General features: G+C 40.5%; 1 protein-coding gene across 1 annotated transcript in view; it reads right to left on the reverse strand.

The window, feature by feature from the left end:
* Nucleotides 1-3,964: 3,964 nt before the first annotated feature.
* The window catches only part of FRK (fyn related Src family tyrosine kinase), a 164,839-nt gene continuing 151,179 nt past the window's right edge, over nucleotides 3,965-17,624 (reverse strand). Inside the window, exons 7-8 of the mRNA XM_063917164.1 lie at nucleotides 12,037-12,196; nucleotides 3,965-6,934 (exon numbers count right to left, since the gene is read on the reverse strand). Coding sequence (XP_063773234.1) covers nucleotides 6,714-6,934; nucleotides 12,037-12,196 — 381 coding nt within the window. The 3' untranslated portion in view covers nucleotides 3,965-6,713. The remainder of the gene's footprint in view (nucleotides 6,935-12,036; nucleotides 12,197-17,624) is intronic.

Here is a 17,624-nt window from a genome sequence, read left to right on the forward strand (position 1 = left end):
TTAATACTGCATGTGACAAAGAATAATCAATAAAATTAAACTATACTTGCCAAAAAAGAAGACTCACATGTGAAATAACACATTATTTAATGATCATTTGGTCAAGTGTATTTTTTTTATTTTCACAAATTAATAATTTATTGATGGTTTACATTCCATTTGAAATAAGTATTATGTTATTACATATTTGTGGCTAATGCTTTAAGAAGGACAGACATTTATTCATATTCCATTTTTTTTTTGTGTTCTTTACCATAATAAGCATGCTTTTTTATTAAACATACAGTATATGCATTACTTAAAGATGATTTTGCTCCAATCTTTACTGTTGGCCCCCCTCCCAACAAATATAAAGAGAAATAGATAGATAGATAGATAGATAGATAGATAGATAGATAGATAGATAGATAGATAGATAGATAGACAGACAGACAGACAGACAGACAGACAGACAGACAGACAGACAGACTATATGGACAAAGGTTTTTGGCCACACCTGTTAATAATTGAATTCAGCTGTTTCAATCAGACCCACTGCCACAGGTGTATAAAGCACCTAGCCATAAAGTCTTCATTTGTGATACAAAATGGGTCATTCTAAAGAGCTAGGTAACTTCAAGTATAGTACTGTACTGTGTGCAATAAGGCGGTTTGTGAAATTTCATCTCTGCTGGATATTCCATTGTTAACTATAAGTGATATTGGGGCAGATGTATTAACCTGAAGAAGGCATAAGGAAGTGATAAACCGGTGATATGTGCAAGGTGATAAAGGCACCAGCCAATCAGCTCCAAGATGTAAATTAACAGTTAGGATGTGATTGGCTGGTGCCTTTATCACCTTGCACATATCACTGGTTTATCACTTCCTTATGCCTTCTCCAGGTTAGTACATCCGCCCCATTATTAGAAGTGGAAGCGTTTAGGAACAACAGCAACTCAGCCACAAAGCTGAAGACCACTTAAAATCACATAACGGGGTCAACGAATGCTAAGGCGCATGGTGCGTAAAAGTCACCAACACTCTGCTGATTCCATAGCTGAAGATTTCCGAATTCCACTGGCATTAATATAAGCACAAAAACTATGCAGTGGGAGCTTAATGGAAAGGGTTTCCATGGTCGAGCAGCTACATACAAGCCTCACATTACCAAGTCCACTGCCAATCATTGGATGGAGTGATATAAAGCACACTGACACTGGACTGTGGAGCAGCGGAAACATGTTCTGTGGAGTGACAAATAACAGTTCTCTGTTTGACAGTCAGATGGGCGAGTCTGGGTTTGGCAGATGCTGGGAGAATGTTACCTGCCTCGCTACAATATGCCAACTATGAAGTTTGGTGGATGAGGGAAAATAGTGTGGGGCTGTTTTTCAGGGTTTGGGCTTGGTCACTTATTTCCAGTGAAGGGCAATCTTAAGCCTACAGCATACCAATACATTTTGGACAATGCTATGCTATGCTTCCAACGTTGTGGCAACAGTTTGGGGAAGGCCCTTTTGTATTCCAACATGACTGTGCATCAGTGCACAAAGCATGAACTCTAAAGACATGGTTTGATGAGTTTGATGTGGAAGAACTTGACTCGTCCGCACAAAGCCCTGACCTCAACCCCATCGAGCACCTTAGGATGAACTGGAATGAAGATTGCGAGCCAGGCCTTCTCATTTACCATCAGTACCTGACCTTATAAATGCTCTACAGAATGAATGGGCACAAATTTCCACAAAAACACTCCAAGGTCTTGTGGAAAGCCTTCCAAGAAGAGTGAAAGTTGTTAAAGCTGCAAAAGGGGGACCAACTCCATATTAAAGTATATGTATTTGAATACAATGGCATTACAATCCCTGTTGGTGTAATAGTCAGGCATCCGAATACTTTTGTCCATATAGTATAGATAGATAGATAGATAGATAGATAGATAGATAGATAGATAGATAGATAGATTCTACCTTTTCTTAGAAGATGAGTTCAAGAACAGATAAAGCCCCTGTGAAGTGTGCGCATGCGCAGCAGCCACACTGTGTGTGCGCACACAGTGAGATTCTCACTTATGCGCACACCTCTGCCTGATTGACAGGCAGAAGAGTTCGCAGGGTGTCAACACAGCATTTTGGGGGCAGCATTGCAGTGATGTGGGGGGAGTGATCTGGTCAATGCAGGCGTGTCTGGACCATTTGCAGGGCAGGCTGCGGTGGCTGTGTGATGTCATGCAAAGCCGCTGCTGCAACCTGAAACTTGGCTACCAGGCGACTGTCTTCGTAGCTAGGCAGCATAGGCAGGGGGCAACCCTAAACATGTGAGCGCTTCGCTGTTTAGCGGGGGGGGGGAGGACCTAGCATGCAGGGCGTCCCCCTGTATGTTAGTAGAATGAGTAACTCATGCTGAATTAGGCCCAATGTCCACTCACTATGATAAGTGTATGTTATCAAGAATGATTTGAGTGTACAGTATATCACAGAGGTACAGAGTCTATGCAAACAGGTAATAATTCTGTTTTTCCTACTGGCTTTCACTATCATACATTCAAATAAAGGGGACCTGCCTGTCATTTTATAATAGCAGGGATGATACTGTCACAAATATGCATTAACCTACAACTAACATTCAGATATGAACTGTGATCAGGATAGTGCAAATCTCAGATTGTATATGCTAAAGCATTTTGGCACTATTTTCACCAGTGTATCCTTCTAGAGTCTGTTATGTTTTATCACAGCTAGAGAAAGTTATTTCGTTCCCTTTGAAAAAGTCCCACTCCAAGAGATGAAACGCAACAGATATTTTGATAATAGTGGCACACTGTGATTTTCCAGGTGGCTATCTGTAATTGAAGGTATTGTTTCTCTCTAAACATGTATTTTTATACTGTGGACTGACCATAGCCAATAGCACAGTGTGCAGCTGCATGCAAACAACCTAAGTCAGATGAAAAAAATAAAATAACAAAATTAAATTTGGGACTGATTAACTATGAGCTAGAGTTCCCATACATGCTTGCACATATAAACATATATTATTATTCCCAAAGCAATTTCTCTCTCTTTAGGAGAGATGTGTCAAGTCTTGGAGAGAAAGAGAGAGAGAGAGAGAGAGAGAAAGTTGAGTAATCGCCCACAGCAACCAGTAACCTGTCATTTCAAAAACTGTGCTAGATAAATGATAACTACTTGATTGTTTTTGGCAACTTATCCACTGTATCTTTCTCCAAAGCCTTTATGTTGCAGACATTGTATGCCATTACTTTACAGCAGATTATTTTTGCCATATTAATGCTATTAAAGTGTACTTTATCTGGTTGATTTGAAAGAAGCTAATGGGCCTAATTCAGACCTGATCATAGCAGCAAAATTTGTTAGCAGATGGGTAAAACCATGTGCACTGCAGGGGGGGACAGATATACCATGTGCAGAGAGAGTTAGATTTGGGTGGGGTGTCTGAAATCTAAATTGCAGTGTAAAAACAAACCAGCCAGTATTTACCCTGTATATAGGGAGAGTGGCTACAATCCCTATTAGAACATCTGCTATAATTATTGAAAATGGTGTAACTGTGTATTCTTTGTTTAGTGTTATTATTTATGTTCTTGGATACAATGTGGAGTGTTAGACAGTATTCAAGATACATTCATGCATCATATCTAAGGACAACGATACAGCTCTGTATAGATAATATTAAAAAAACACCAAAAAGATAAAATAATGTATTTGCTAATCATTGCTGGAAGGCATGTACAAATAAAGCTAAAGGTTTCTTACGGTAAAAAAAAAAAAAAAAGGTAGAAACCTCCATAAAGCATTTAATATATCAAAATCAGTGTTTAAATAATGCTCATAGCAACCAATACAGGTCTGATCAAAAGTTCTTCAAATATATATTTTTAAAACAGTATCCTTATATTTGATTTTTTAAATCACATTCTGTTGTAACACTTTTATTACAGAAACCTGGAATATGCCACAAATAATGACATGTTACTGTAGGTGCAATAGAATAAAAATTGTAGTAGTCCTAGATAATTCTATTATATTTAGTACTCAGTACTGAAAAATGTACACTGCAAATACAGTATACAACCAACAGATACATAAAAGACAAAAACACAGACCCGCTGTACAACTATAGTAACCCCTTCATAAACATAATGGTATTCTGTAAATAGATCAGCCTACAGTTTTGCAGACACAGGATACAAACAGAATAATAATATGCAGTAATATGCACATACTTTATAATTGTATAGATAATAAAAAGATTAGAGGGTGTAATGTTTACCACTCTAGAATCTATTTAGACAATTCTGCAACGTTACTGATTTAGTGGTCGTACGAGTTTTCCTTCATTGAATGTTACTTGTCTCAGCTGCTGTAAGAATCAGGCAAGGAAGACTTTATGAAATATACAGTATGTATGTCAAATACGTTGAAGAATGATAAATAGGTAACTAAAAATGATTACTTGGAAAAGCAAAACGAGTAGAGTTTTCTGGCATTTTCAAAATGAAATATCTACTGGGGGTGCTGGTGCAAGTCAAGTGAATCCTGTTAAAACACTTGTGTGAGTCCCATCATCCCACCTTCAACTGAGAGCGCTTCAGTCCATCCATGTTCCTCCAGGTCTCCTAACCATACTCAGCAAATAATTGATCATTTTACACTTGATACCACTTAACCACACTAGCCGTATATATAACTTCTTAAAAATGCTGCTAAGGTAGGTATCCTTATTTGTGCATTAATATTTCTAAAAGTGGCACGCTCACTCAGTTATATTTTTTCAACCACACTTGTGGTAGTTGGTTCCAAATAATAAGAAAATATATTTTTTAAAAATTTGCAGCAAGGTCATGCACAAACGCAGGATTTCTAGACTGAGGTTTCGGGTAATGATTTAGGACACAGCAAAACACCATGAAGTATTTAATTAACCTTATTCATTCAAACGGTTGACTCATTCTTGTGTATAAAATACTCTTCTTCTCTACAGAAACGGCAGTACCAGCATGGAGGGCAATTTGCTGAGATAACAATGGATCACAAATGGATGTGCTGCATGTGTGAATAAAAAAGAGGGGGCTGTCCTCTGCAGCAACAGTAGTGCTCCCTGAGCCTAGTGTCCAAAAAGCCATGACACCTGAAGAGAGCATCTAGTAAGGTTCCCTCTAGTGACAAGTGAAAGACGTGTCTTTTGCTAAATAGACAGGTTTCTTAAAATAAAAATCATGACAGTTTTGCATCCTTATTATCTTTAACCCCACCGTCATTAAACCCCAACATTATCATTATCACCTATCAGCTTTAACTACCATTGGAATTGTCATTAACTCATCATCAGCGTTCTGCCTCCCAGTGACATTATCCATAACCCACCTAATCAACATAATCTCTTCATACCAGGGTTGGTTTGAGGGCCATTCCTGTGAACGGCTGAACGTCTGTGTCTCCCCTTAGTGGGTAGAGCACGGTCGCTGCCAAGGACCCGGACTGATCAACACCTCTCTTAACTTGACATAATAAGACATGCAACCTCATACAGTCCTGCCGACACAGGGAGGAACTCTGGGAGCTCTTTTTCTCTGCAGTGCTACTGACAGGTCAGCCTTCTGGGGATGCTGGGGCAACTGTGTGTTTTCTTTTTCCTGGGGAAGCCAATGTGTTTGTTGTTTTACCTGTTGGGGTCAGTGTGTTTTATTTTTTTATATGAGGGGCCAATGTGTGTGTTTTTTATAAAATAATAACAATGAAAGTATTAATTATGAATATAATTGGGAGGGTGCTCTAAAATTTCTCACACAGGCTGATAGTAGATCAGGGGCAAGTCCTGCCTCATAATTTCCTCAAACTCCCCTCCCCCATATCTTACGTATGTCTTGTATCCACTTGACTCTAAGTACTGACTGGACTACTCGCAGGCTGCAACATCTCTTTCTCAGCTTACAACTTAATTACTGACAGAGGGTCACAAAGCCAGCCTGCTGGCATTGGTCTCTGTATTCAAGCAAGGAGGAGAGGTGTTTGAGTTCTTAATGCCTGTCAGCCTGTCTTTCTTACTTACAAGGCACAGCAGTACTGCAAAGAGCCATCCCTAAGGGTTATCCCAAACCAAAGTAGACAAAAGAGAACCACTCCCTATGAGTGTTTGGACTGACACATCTAGATTCTAGATGTGTAGATGACACATCTCGATATGTAGATGTAAGGGAATCAATCATTCTAGGTGACATGAGTGCAGTCAAGGTTCTCAGCAAAGGTGATGACCACTCTACCCTACCCTACCAAGTAAGAATACAGTTCTTAAGATGATTTGTTTTACATTATATGAATAGTTTGCAGAAGTTGTTTAGACAATAAAATACAACAGAAATTCTAGCTATTGTTTCCCCATCTATTTAGGAAGCTTGGGTAACTGAGAACGCTAAATAAGAAATACCTACACAGGGAACTTTGTAAACTTGGACCATTATTCCAGAATACTTTGTTGCTACTTTGTTCACATCGGTCATTTAAATCCATGATATAGTCATGTGACCAATTTCTTTAAGTAGTGATGTGCCAGTTATAAATAATTTTTGAAATGACATTGATTTTCATTGTACTATACTTCATTGTTTAAATGGTCTGATCATTTTTACTGATCCTTTATTTTTTAATCTTGCTGTTCAGTATTATTAGCGATAACACAACCTTATGAATCAAGTATCATTGAGTTTCCTTTTACCCAGGGTTTGAAAATGCATTTGCATCAAAATAAGATGAAGAGTCTGTTTCAAAATAATCTTCAAGCCTCCACTGTAATGTTTCAAAGGTTGGCCGGCTCTCTGGCTTTTCATTCCAACATTCCAACATGATGTTATACAGGTCCTTGGGGCAATTTAGAGGTTTGGGGATTCTGTACCCTTGTTCCAGTCTTTCTAAAGCCTGCCTTCCATTCAAGCCTGCACAAAAGAACATTAAAGGTTAAAATAAAATCTTGTAATTTTAAAATTTACATAAGAGAATCATTTTCATCAACGAGCACTGTGGGATTCTTTTAACTACATGATGACCTTGTCTTCTCTTTAAAAGTAAAGAGACCTTGATCAGCAATTAAAAAACATGAAATTGCTCAGCTGGCGAAACTGCAGGTAAACCATATTTGTAATTGCTCTCTGCATGCTGGGTTTCTTAATAAAAAATGTAAAATAAATTGAAGTGTAAGGCACTACCTTTGGAATGCTTTGTTTTGCTTTAATAATAGATAGATAATTTCAATTAAATGAAAATGTGATCTCATCATTATTCGCTCCTCTTACTTCACTTAGAAAGTTTCACAAGCCACCGGTTAATCCCATTCATGCAGAGGAAGAGCAATGGCAGACATTCCACCTAATGGGCAATCAACCCTGTGATATTACTGATTTATTCCATTCATTTCACTCTCTTAAGATTGCTCCAGTGGCAGTCTCACTCACATCCTATACCCAGTGACTGTTTTCATTTTTAAATAGTAAACAATTATGAAAAGGTAATTTATTGTAGGTGACACAACATTTTAAAATATGCTACCTTGTAAATATCAACTGAAGTCTAGCAAAAAAACTTACATTTTTGTTTCTACCTACTTGTTTTGTTTTTGCCCCTCACTTCAGTTTGATGTTTTTACTGCATACAGTACTCCAGAAATGTATTTTAGATTTGAGGGATTTGAAGCAGTTAAAGTGAGATAAAGTGAGTTACTCTGCCTTTCTGTCATGATTTAGCTTTATCAGAATAATCATGAAATGAATATGTTCATTGTTAAAGTTTAGTATATACTGAATCGCTGATGATACTCAGGAATGGTCTCTCATGTCCTTCCTATAGTGTTAATGAATGCCTTTCTTCTCTCTCATTTTGGTTCAGATGCTGAGTTGAACCAAAATTGTCTGTAATAGTGGCTGTATTGAATGCATGGATATAAATGTATATACTCACCTGTATGCAGAGATGAAGATATTGTAGTACACCCCCTATACATTCTGTTGGATTGACACTCATCATTATCATAATCATCATCAGTGGATACATTTTCTAAGGCTTCTAAAAATGAAAAGTGTCGATATTGTCCATAGCAACCAATCAGATTCTGTCTATCATTTTCTAGGATGCATTAGAGAAATGATAGGCAGAATCTGATTGGTTGCTATCGGCAACCAATCTTCGGCAACCAAGCTTCATTTTTAGAAGCTTTAGTAAATTTACCCCTTAGTCTATACAACAAGATGCCATTACAAGTCACAAAACAGTCATTTCCCCGCAGTTGCAAGGAGAGCTGCAACTGAAATGCATATGACTCAGTATCACCTGATTCCAGAGGATGCGCAGTGTGAAAAGAAGCTAGATATGCTTTGAAAACAGACATACATAAAATTTAGTATCAGACGCTTTATATATAAAAAATGTTGCATCATTTACTCTTGGTTCTCTGTGACTTTGATCCATCTTCACTCAGATAAGACAGTTTTAATCAGTGAGTCAGGTATACAGATGGGTCCACGGTTATCTCGGCTAGTTTGCTGCGCCTAGGCACAACATGGTTTATTAACATATACCCTTCATCTATTATTCTCAGCTGCAATACAATACAGAGAACAATACAACAGGGGATTAAGTCCAACTGCGCAGTCTCAATTAATCCTATTAAAGGTCAAGATAAACATGGACCCATCTGTAAATGTATGATTTTGCATTAAAAAAAAATCTCCAATATTATTTAAAAATACTACACTGCTGTGGGCTTCTTTTATTTGTGTATTACATCTTTAAATGGTACGTACTTTGGAAAGAGTATTTCTGGACTCAGGCAGCTTGCTCAGAAATATTTACTATAAGTTTATAAATTTTCATTATATGGTACTCAAAATTATTATTTTTTTTTTCATATTTTCATCAATGTATATACAATACTGCACTAATCTCTCCTATACTTTGGAAGAAGATGGGCTGTATTTTGCAATTGTAAATAGATAACCAAGGCCATAAAATTATCAAAGCCATATCCATGTCACGGGTGTAGTATGGCTGACCGGCGGTCTCCTGACCACCCGTCAGCTTACCGGCGCCGGGATCCCGGCAGCATACCGACGCCGGCATCCTGGCTGGGATGGGCGAGTGCAGCAAGCCCCTTGCGGGCTCGCTGCGCTCACCACGCTGCGGGCTCGGTGGCGACCTACGGTCGCCACGGGCTCTATTCCCACTCTATGGGTGTCGTGGACACCCACGAGTGGAAATAGTCCCTATTGGTCGGCATGCCGACCATCGGGATAGTGGGGGTCGGGATGCTGGAGGAGGTCATGTGACCGTCGGTCTCCCGACCATCGGTCACATGAATACCACCCACATGTCACACAGGAAGAAATTTGAACAGAGGAAAAAACATTTAAAGATCAATGAAATAGTAATGCAAATGGTCAGCTTTTAGGGATCAGAATGCTGCTGAGATTTTTTTGCAATTCATCTAACCTTTCCCCCTGACATGGACTGCATTTCCTGTGTTTTATTTCTATTTTACTTTTAAAACTGTTTTGGTTAATAATTCTGAATGTATTTTTATAACTATGTTTTAGCAATATACTGTATATTGGTGGTCATTCCGAGTTGTTCACTCGCTAGCTGCTTTTAGCAGCATTGCAAACGCTAGGCCGCCGCCCTCTGGGAGTTTATCTTAGCTTAGCAGAATAGCGAACAAAAGATTAGCAGAACTGCTAATAAATAATTCTTTGCAGTTTCTGAGTAGCTCCAGACCGACTCCTAGATTGCGATCAGCTCAGTTCGTTTAGTTCCTGGTTTGACGTCACAAACATGCCCTGCGTTCGGCCAGCCACTCCCCCGTTTCTCCAGCCACTCCTGAGTTTTTGCCTGGCACGCCTGCGTTTTTTTAGCACACTCCCGGAAAACGCTCAGTTACCACCCAGAAACACCCCTTTCCTGTCTATCACTCACCGATTAGCAGTGCGACTGAAAAGCGTCTCACGAACAACAGCAACAGTTTTTAGTTAAATAACTAAGCGCATGCACGCTGCGTACCATGCACATTTAGCAGCAAATCACAGCATAGCGAAAATCGGCAACGAGCGAACAACTCGGAATGACCCCCATTGTGTAAATTGTCATATTACACAACTAACTTATAATGTTCTGTAATTGTAGTCTTAAAGAATGAATGTGTATGTGGGGTATGCACATAAAGATCAGTACAGTAGGGACAACAAAAGTAGAGGGAAAGCAAGTTCCAGCATGCTTAGAAGTAATTGACTTCTTGGAAATGCAAGCGACCAGCATGTTCATGGCTGCCATCCATTTGGTTTCCATGTTATAGAGTGACAAATTCAGCCTGGCAGGTGCAGTACGAAAAGCTGACATTCAGAATATGAATATTCAGAATGTCGGCACGGTTCTGAATGTTGACTGTCCGAATGTCAATATAGACATTAGGTAGACCAGCAATATATCAGCATCCACAAATGTCAAACATTTAACATGTCAACACCAGAATGTTGACATAGTTTTTTACATATGTTAGCCTCACTATAAACTTAACCTTAAACCCTAATCCTAAACCTAAGCCTATCCCTAAACCTAACCCTAAAAATCCCAAAATGTACAGTCAACATTCTGGTGCTGACATGTTAAATGTTGACATTATAAAATGTCGACATATTAACCATGTCAACATTTGTGAATGTCAACATTTTTCTTGTCAACGTTTTGTCTATGTTGACTTTCAGAACCTGTCAATATTCTGACCCAGAGCCGTTTCTTGCTGCAAGTGAGGCGTGCATTCGCACGGGGCACCCGCCGCGGCTCTAGGTGCTCAGTTTGTGTGCTCCCCCTCCTCGCCGTCATATCACGACGCAAACGCGTCATTACACAACACTCTGCCCCCGAGTGATGTAGTGATGACGGGGAAGAGGGGGAGCCATCTGGGAAGCCAGCAAGGTAGAAGGAGGGAGAGGCGGTGCCAGCGCAGTCCGAAGAGGAGCAGGAAGCGGGATGGAAAAGGACCGCTGCAAACGTAAGTATAACTTTCTCTTGCTCTCTCTCTCTTTCTTCATAGAAGAGGACTCTGTCTGCTGTAATGTGTAAAATGGGGACTCTTGCCTGCCGTAATGTGTAAAATGGGGACTCTTGCTATGGGGACTCTTGCCTGCCAGAATGTATAAAAAGGGGACACTTGCCTGCCGTAATGTGTAAAAAGGGGACACTTGCCTGCCGTAATGTTTAAAATGGGGATTTAATGTATCAAGGGTTCAAGGGTACTGCAGTGTGCGGCATAATATGGTGCAGTGGGCATTACTGTGTGGGGCTTAATATGGTAGAATTTTTTTTTTCCTGTGGTGGCCATGAACTGTTGGTGCAGGGTCAAAAACTGGGGTGTAATGTAGTCTTTTCAGATGAGGCCACATCCATTTTTAATGAGGCCACGCCCCTTGCCGGGAGCGTGCACACATTCTGCGCGCGCAAATTCTTTGTTTTTATATCTAGGGGGGGTGGGTGCATCTTTTTTTATGTCGGGGGGAGGGCACATTTTTAAATCTCGCACTGGGAGCCAAATTAGCTAGAAACAGCCCTGTTCTGACCAGATTCCCATCCTGGCATTGCCTAGTGCTTCTTGTTGCTCTTGCAGGGGTATCTGTTGCCGCATTGCATATCTCTATATCATGCCCTCTCTTTCTATAACATGATTCCAATCTCAGTGCATGTAGATTGCATACGTCCCAACCGCACAGGACAGTCCTGAAGTTGGGGGGGGGTGTCAGCAACGATTGGGTGGCGCACGCATCAGAGACAGGTGCCTCTAGGTGTTTTAGAGGACAGGAAGTGAGGTTGAGGGCAGCACAGAAGTATGAATCATGTCCAATAAGAGCATTGCCATGTCCACTGGAGATGTGACCACACACCATCATGTTCTGATTTCAATTTTCTACATGATGGTAGGTGTGAGATGGTATAATACCGTAACCAAACACTAACATTCTATCCAAGGTATTAACTGAATTACAGTGGAACTTTAACTTACCAGGGTAAGGCATCTTTCCATACGTTACTATTTCAAAAAGAAGGATACCAAAGGACCAGACATCAGATTTAACACTAAATTTGTTGTGTCGGATTGCTTCTGGTGCCGTCCATTTAAGAGGAAGCTTTGTGTCTTTTGTGGACTCATAAACATCATCATCCTTAAAAGGTAAAATACAGTTAGAATGGTATATTTTTATGCTGGTGACTTAGCAATATAGTCAAATAAATATACATTTAGGAAGCTGTACAGTATGTTTTCAATAATCCAAAGTGACAAATGGATCATTTTAAGAGGCAGAAGGCAAAGAGTATATGGTACTGCATGCGTCATAAAATATTGACCATACAGTACTGTAATACAGTAAAAAGTAGAGATGTACACCAGAAATTTTTCGGGTTTTGTATTTTGGTTTTGGATTCGGTTCCGCGGCCGTGTTTTGGATTCGGACGTGTTTTGGCGAAACCTCCCTGAAAATTATTTGTCGGATTCGGGTGTGTTTTGGATTCGGGTGATTTTTTTCAAAAACAGCTTAAATCATACAATTTGGGGGTAATTTTGATCCTATAGTATTATTAACCTCAATAACCACAATTTCCACTCATTTCCAGTCTATTCTGAACACCTCACACCTCACAATACTATTTTTAGTCCTAAAATTTGCACCGAGGTCGCTGGATGACTAAGCAAAGCGACCCAAGAGGGCGGCACAAACACCTGGCCCATCTAGGAGTGGCACTGCAGTGTCAGACAGGATGGCACTTAAAAAAATTGGCCCCAAACAGCACATGATGCAAAAAAAAGAGAAAAAGAGGTGCACTGTGGTCGCTGGATGGCTAAGCTAAGCGACACAAATACCTCAATATCACAGGAATTATTCATTCTAATCAATGGTATTATTGGTCCAAATCACTGGAAGAAAATGACAAAATCACTGGAATTATTTGTAAACATTTGTAGAAAGTTGCTGCTTTCTGATCACAGAAATGCTCAGATATTCCTGCGAATCCACAATCCCATCCCAGAGGAAAAAGAAATTGAGAAACCGTTGTTTGAGAGCGTTTGTTCTCTTTCCCTTACATAGGAACAAACCACTTTCCAAGAAGACTGACGTTTTTGAGACTATGGAGACATAATGTTTTTGAATATAATTCCTAAAGCAGGTGGTGTATTAGAGCAAAAGAGTGCAAGAGACCAGCCATGCAGTTTCTGAAATATTATGACAAAATGTTACTGTATTTCATAAGCACTCTTTTCTAACTCTGCTAAGTACTGTTTGGTATGCTGTATCTGGCTTCCATGAGGTAGTTGTCCATTATTTCAGCTTCCATTGACCTTTTTGAAAGTGGTAGAAGTTATCGATTCTTTTTTTTTTCTTTCCTATTTTAAATTTTCTCCTGCATAGCCCAGTAAAATGTTGCAATGTTAAGTATTGACTTCTGCCTTCTGGGGGTCCAATTCTTCACCAAACCCAGCCAAATCTCATCCTAACCCTCTGTTCCACGTTCTCTATGTACCCCATCTGTGTAACCCATGTCTGTCTACCCCTCCCCTTTAGATTGTTAGCTCTCACGAGCAGGACTCTCTTCCCTCATGTGCTTATCCTTTGTCTTACTTTAATAATCTTCAACTGTACCACATGCAGCAGTCTTCTGCCACCTGATACTTATTCCAGTGTTATCTGCTGATGTAACTGTTTATTTACCCTGTACTTATCCTATACTGTCATCAACTGTAAGTTGCTGTTTTCCTATTTGATTATTTATGTACTCTGTAATTGGGCGCTGCGGAACCCTTGTGGCGCCATATAAATAAAGGATGATAATAATAATAATAATAATAATATAGAGTGTATAATCCCCAGGTGTATCTCACACATCACACAGTACAGTATACAGGGTGTATAATCCCCAGGTGTATCTCACACATCGCTCAGTACAGATTACAGGATGTATAATCACCAGGTGTATAACACACATCGCACAGTACAGTATATAGGGTGTATAATCCCAATGTGTATCCCACACATCGCTCAGTACAGTATACAGGGTGTATAATCACCAGGTGTATCACAAACGTTGCACAGTACAGTATACAGGGTGTATAATCCCCAGGTGTATGTCACACATCGCTCAGTACAGATTACAGGATGTATAAAATCACCAGGTGTATAACACACGTCGTACAGTACAGTATACATACTGGTCACAACAATGCAGCAGATATTGAGCACTGATCAGGATACAAGAAGTGACACAGAGCTGCAAGATACAGCAATGGCCTACTGTACTGTACTATATATGTATACTGCTGGTCACCAAAATGCTGCACTGTCCTACTATATACTGCTCACAATAATGCAGCACAGAGATAGTATACTTGACACAGAGCTGCAAGATACAGCAATGGCCTACTGTACTGTACTATATATGTATACTGCTGGTCACCAAAATGCTGCACTGTCCTACTATATACTGCTCACAATAATGCAGCACAGAGATAGTATACTTGACACAGAGCTGCAAGATACAGCAATGGCCTACTGTACTGTACTATATATGTGTACTGCTGGTCACCAAAATTCTGCACTGTCCTACTATATACTGCTCACAATAATGCAGCACAGAGATAGTATACTTGACACAGAGCACAATGCAGCACACTGAGCACAGATATTTGCAGCACACTGAGCACAGATATGGAGCGTTTTCAGGCAGAGAACGTAGATATTTTCAGCACACTGAGCACAGATATTTGCAGCACACTGAGCACAGATATTTGCAGCACACTGAGCGCAGATTACGGAGCTTTTCAGGGAGAGAACGCAGCCACGTCCTCTCCATTCAATCTCCAATGCACGAGTGAAAATGGCGGCGACGCGCTGCTCTTATATAGAATACGAATCTCGCGAGAATCCGACAGCGGGATGATGACGTTTGGGCGCGTTCGGGTTAACCGAGCAAGGCAGGAAGATCCGAGGCTGCCTCGGAACCGTGTAAAATAGGTGAAGTTCGGGGGGGTGAGGGGGTTCGTATCTCGGAGAACCGAACCCGCTCATCTCTAGTAAAAAGTAATATATCCAAATCTACACAGTGGGAATTTAAAGCATAACCCTGACCCCATCTACTGGCAAGAGCAACATCTTACACTCTGTGATACAGGGGTCTATGTAGTACACCTTGGAGAGTGATAAAGTGGAGATAAATCAGCCAATCAGCTCTTAGCTGTCATTTTTCAAACACAAACTGGAGCTGTCTGTATGATACTACATCTCTGTCCACTTTATTTCTCTCCAAAGCTTAGTACATTTCCCCGACAGTACTTTGGTTTGGGGAAAAATAGACTCATTAACAAGTTGTAATGATGATTTCTTTCTAGATATTGAACTTTTTAAGTGAATTAGATAAAAATAAAGATATTTCTAGGCCCTCGACTAGATTTGAGTCCTTGGGGCTGCTTCTGAGTTACAGGCAAGGTGTATGTACAGTAGCTGCTGGCAGCCACGTGAGCTATTAGTTTATAATAATGTCGCTGCAACTGTCATTGTTAGTATCTATACTTCCACCAGCCCCATGCTACAAGGAAGAGATCCCTCTCCCATAAACACGAGTCAGAATCACACACAGCTTTTGATACACAACAGCGACAATCCCATGACATTCCCACTCTCACGACACACTCATGAGTCAGGGTGGTAATACACAATCGCTTTGCCACCATCTAGTTCACACTCCAAAATACACTAAAAGACAGATCCTGTCACATTTCATCCAACTCAGATTAGTATGGACATTCAGATGTGTACTCATATATAATCGCTGCAGTCATGCCAAACAGCCCCTCTCAGCACTGGGCGTCTTTTTTGCATATTTTTTGCCAAAAATACATCTAAGTCGCAACACCATGTGACTAGGATGCATGAGGAGACTGTGCTGATTAATTTATATGTGACACCTGTATATCTGTGTGTGACTAAGGGGTCTATGTACTAAGCCTTGGAGAGAGATAAAGTGGACTAAGATAAAGTCCCAGCCAATCACCTCCTAACTGCTATGTCACAGGCTGTATTTGAAAAATGACAGTTATGAGCTATTTGGCTGGTACTTTATCTCCAGCCACTTTATCTCACTCCAAGGCTTAGTACATAGACTTAGGGGTGTAGCCAGAACTTTATGGGCCAATAGCAACATTTTGAGGGCAGCCCTGTCCCAATGCTTTTAGAAAGACACCTCTCTCCACAGCAGTTGTTCATTTTATGCCCAATAATAGTGCCCTACATTAGTTTATTTTCTGAATAGTAGTAGTGCTTAATTTTATGCCCCTTAGTAGTGCACTAGTGTATTTTATGAACCATAGTAGTACCCTAGTTCACAGTATGTCACTTCAGGGATGCCAATAAACATTATGCCACACAGTTGCCCCAAAATTATGCCACACTAAAGTGCCTCCACTTCATATTGTGCCACATTACATTGCCCCTGTTCAAATTATGTAACATTATATTGCCCTTCAGTACATTTTATACCACATTACAAGAAACAGGTCAAGGGGCAGAACTAGATATATTGTAGGTCCCAAAGCAAAAGTTAGGCCCCTATGTACCACCCAATGGTGAAAAACGTATATAACACATATAACTTTGACAGGGAAGGTGGACCCTTCTAATCTCTAATCACTCCCTGCACCTATGGTAGCTACACCCTGGCATAGAATCTTTAGTCTCTGAATCTGTATATGAAGTGCTACAACGCAGCAGCTGCAGCTTTTTCCAATACAAGTTCTCTTCTGCTCCGTATACAGACTCAGTCACACAGAATATTCTGTACAAGTGTCATATATCAAATTAATCAGCACAGTCTCTTGGTGCATCCTAGTCACATCGCATTGCAAATTAGATGCATTTTCAGGTAAAAAAAAAAAAAAGATGCCTAACTCTAGTGGAGTTGCATGGGACCCGGCTCACGATGAATGGCGTAATGAGGCTAGATGTATGAGGACACATCTTTAAGCAAAAATCAGTAAAGTTGCTTCTACACATGTGCTGTATGCAAAGACTTGTCATTTACATCCATTAACAGAGATCTATGCGACTCAGAATCAGTCCCTTTTAATATTACATTTTCATATAGTCTCTCTATTACTTTTTGCTCCTTTGATAAACATTTATTGCTTATTGCAGGGCCATTGCACGAAAGTACGCAAGTAACAGCTTCTTAGAATATTCTGTTTTCCTTACTGTATAAATCCTGACAGTATTTTATCCTGTTATTACATGGTCACATTGAATTACCTGTTTATTTCTCTTGCACTATCTTCGTCAGCAGCCAGTGCCGTTTCTTGCGGCGGGCGAGCCGTGCAACCGCACGGGGCGCCCGCGGCGGCACTTCTTGAGCACTTTGAATCCCCCCTCCCCTCTCCTCCCGAGTGCCCAGCTCGGGTGGCGAGGTTTCGCGGAATGACGCGTTTGCGTCGTTACGTCACGACGCAATCGCGTCATTCCGCGAAACCCCGACCCCCGAGCTGGGCACTCGGGAGGAGGGAGAAGGGGGAGCCAAGCCGGCCGGCGCCGCAGACGAGGGAGAGGCGGC

The sequence above is a fragment of the Pseudophryne corroboree genome, chromosome 4, assembly GCF_028390025.1.
Source record: "Pseudophryne corroboree isolate aPseCor3 chromosome 4, aPseCor3.hap2, whole genome shotgun sequence".
NCBI lineage: Eukaryota > Metazoa > Chordata > Amphibia > Anura > Myobatrachidae > Pseudophryne > Pseudophryne corroboree.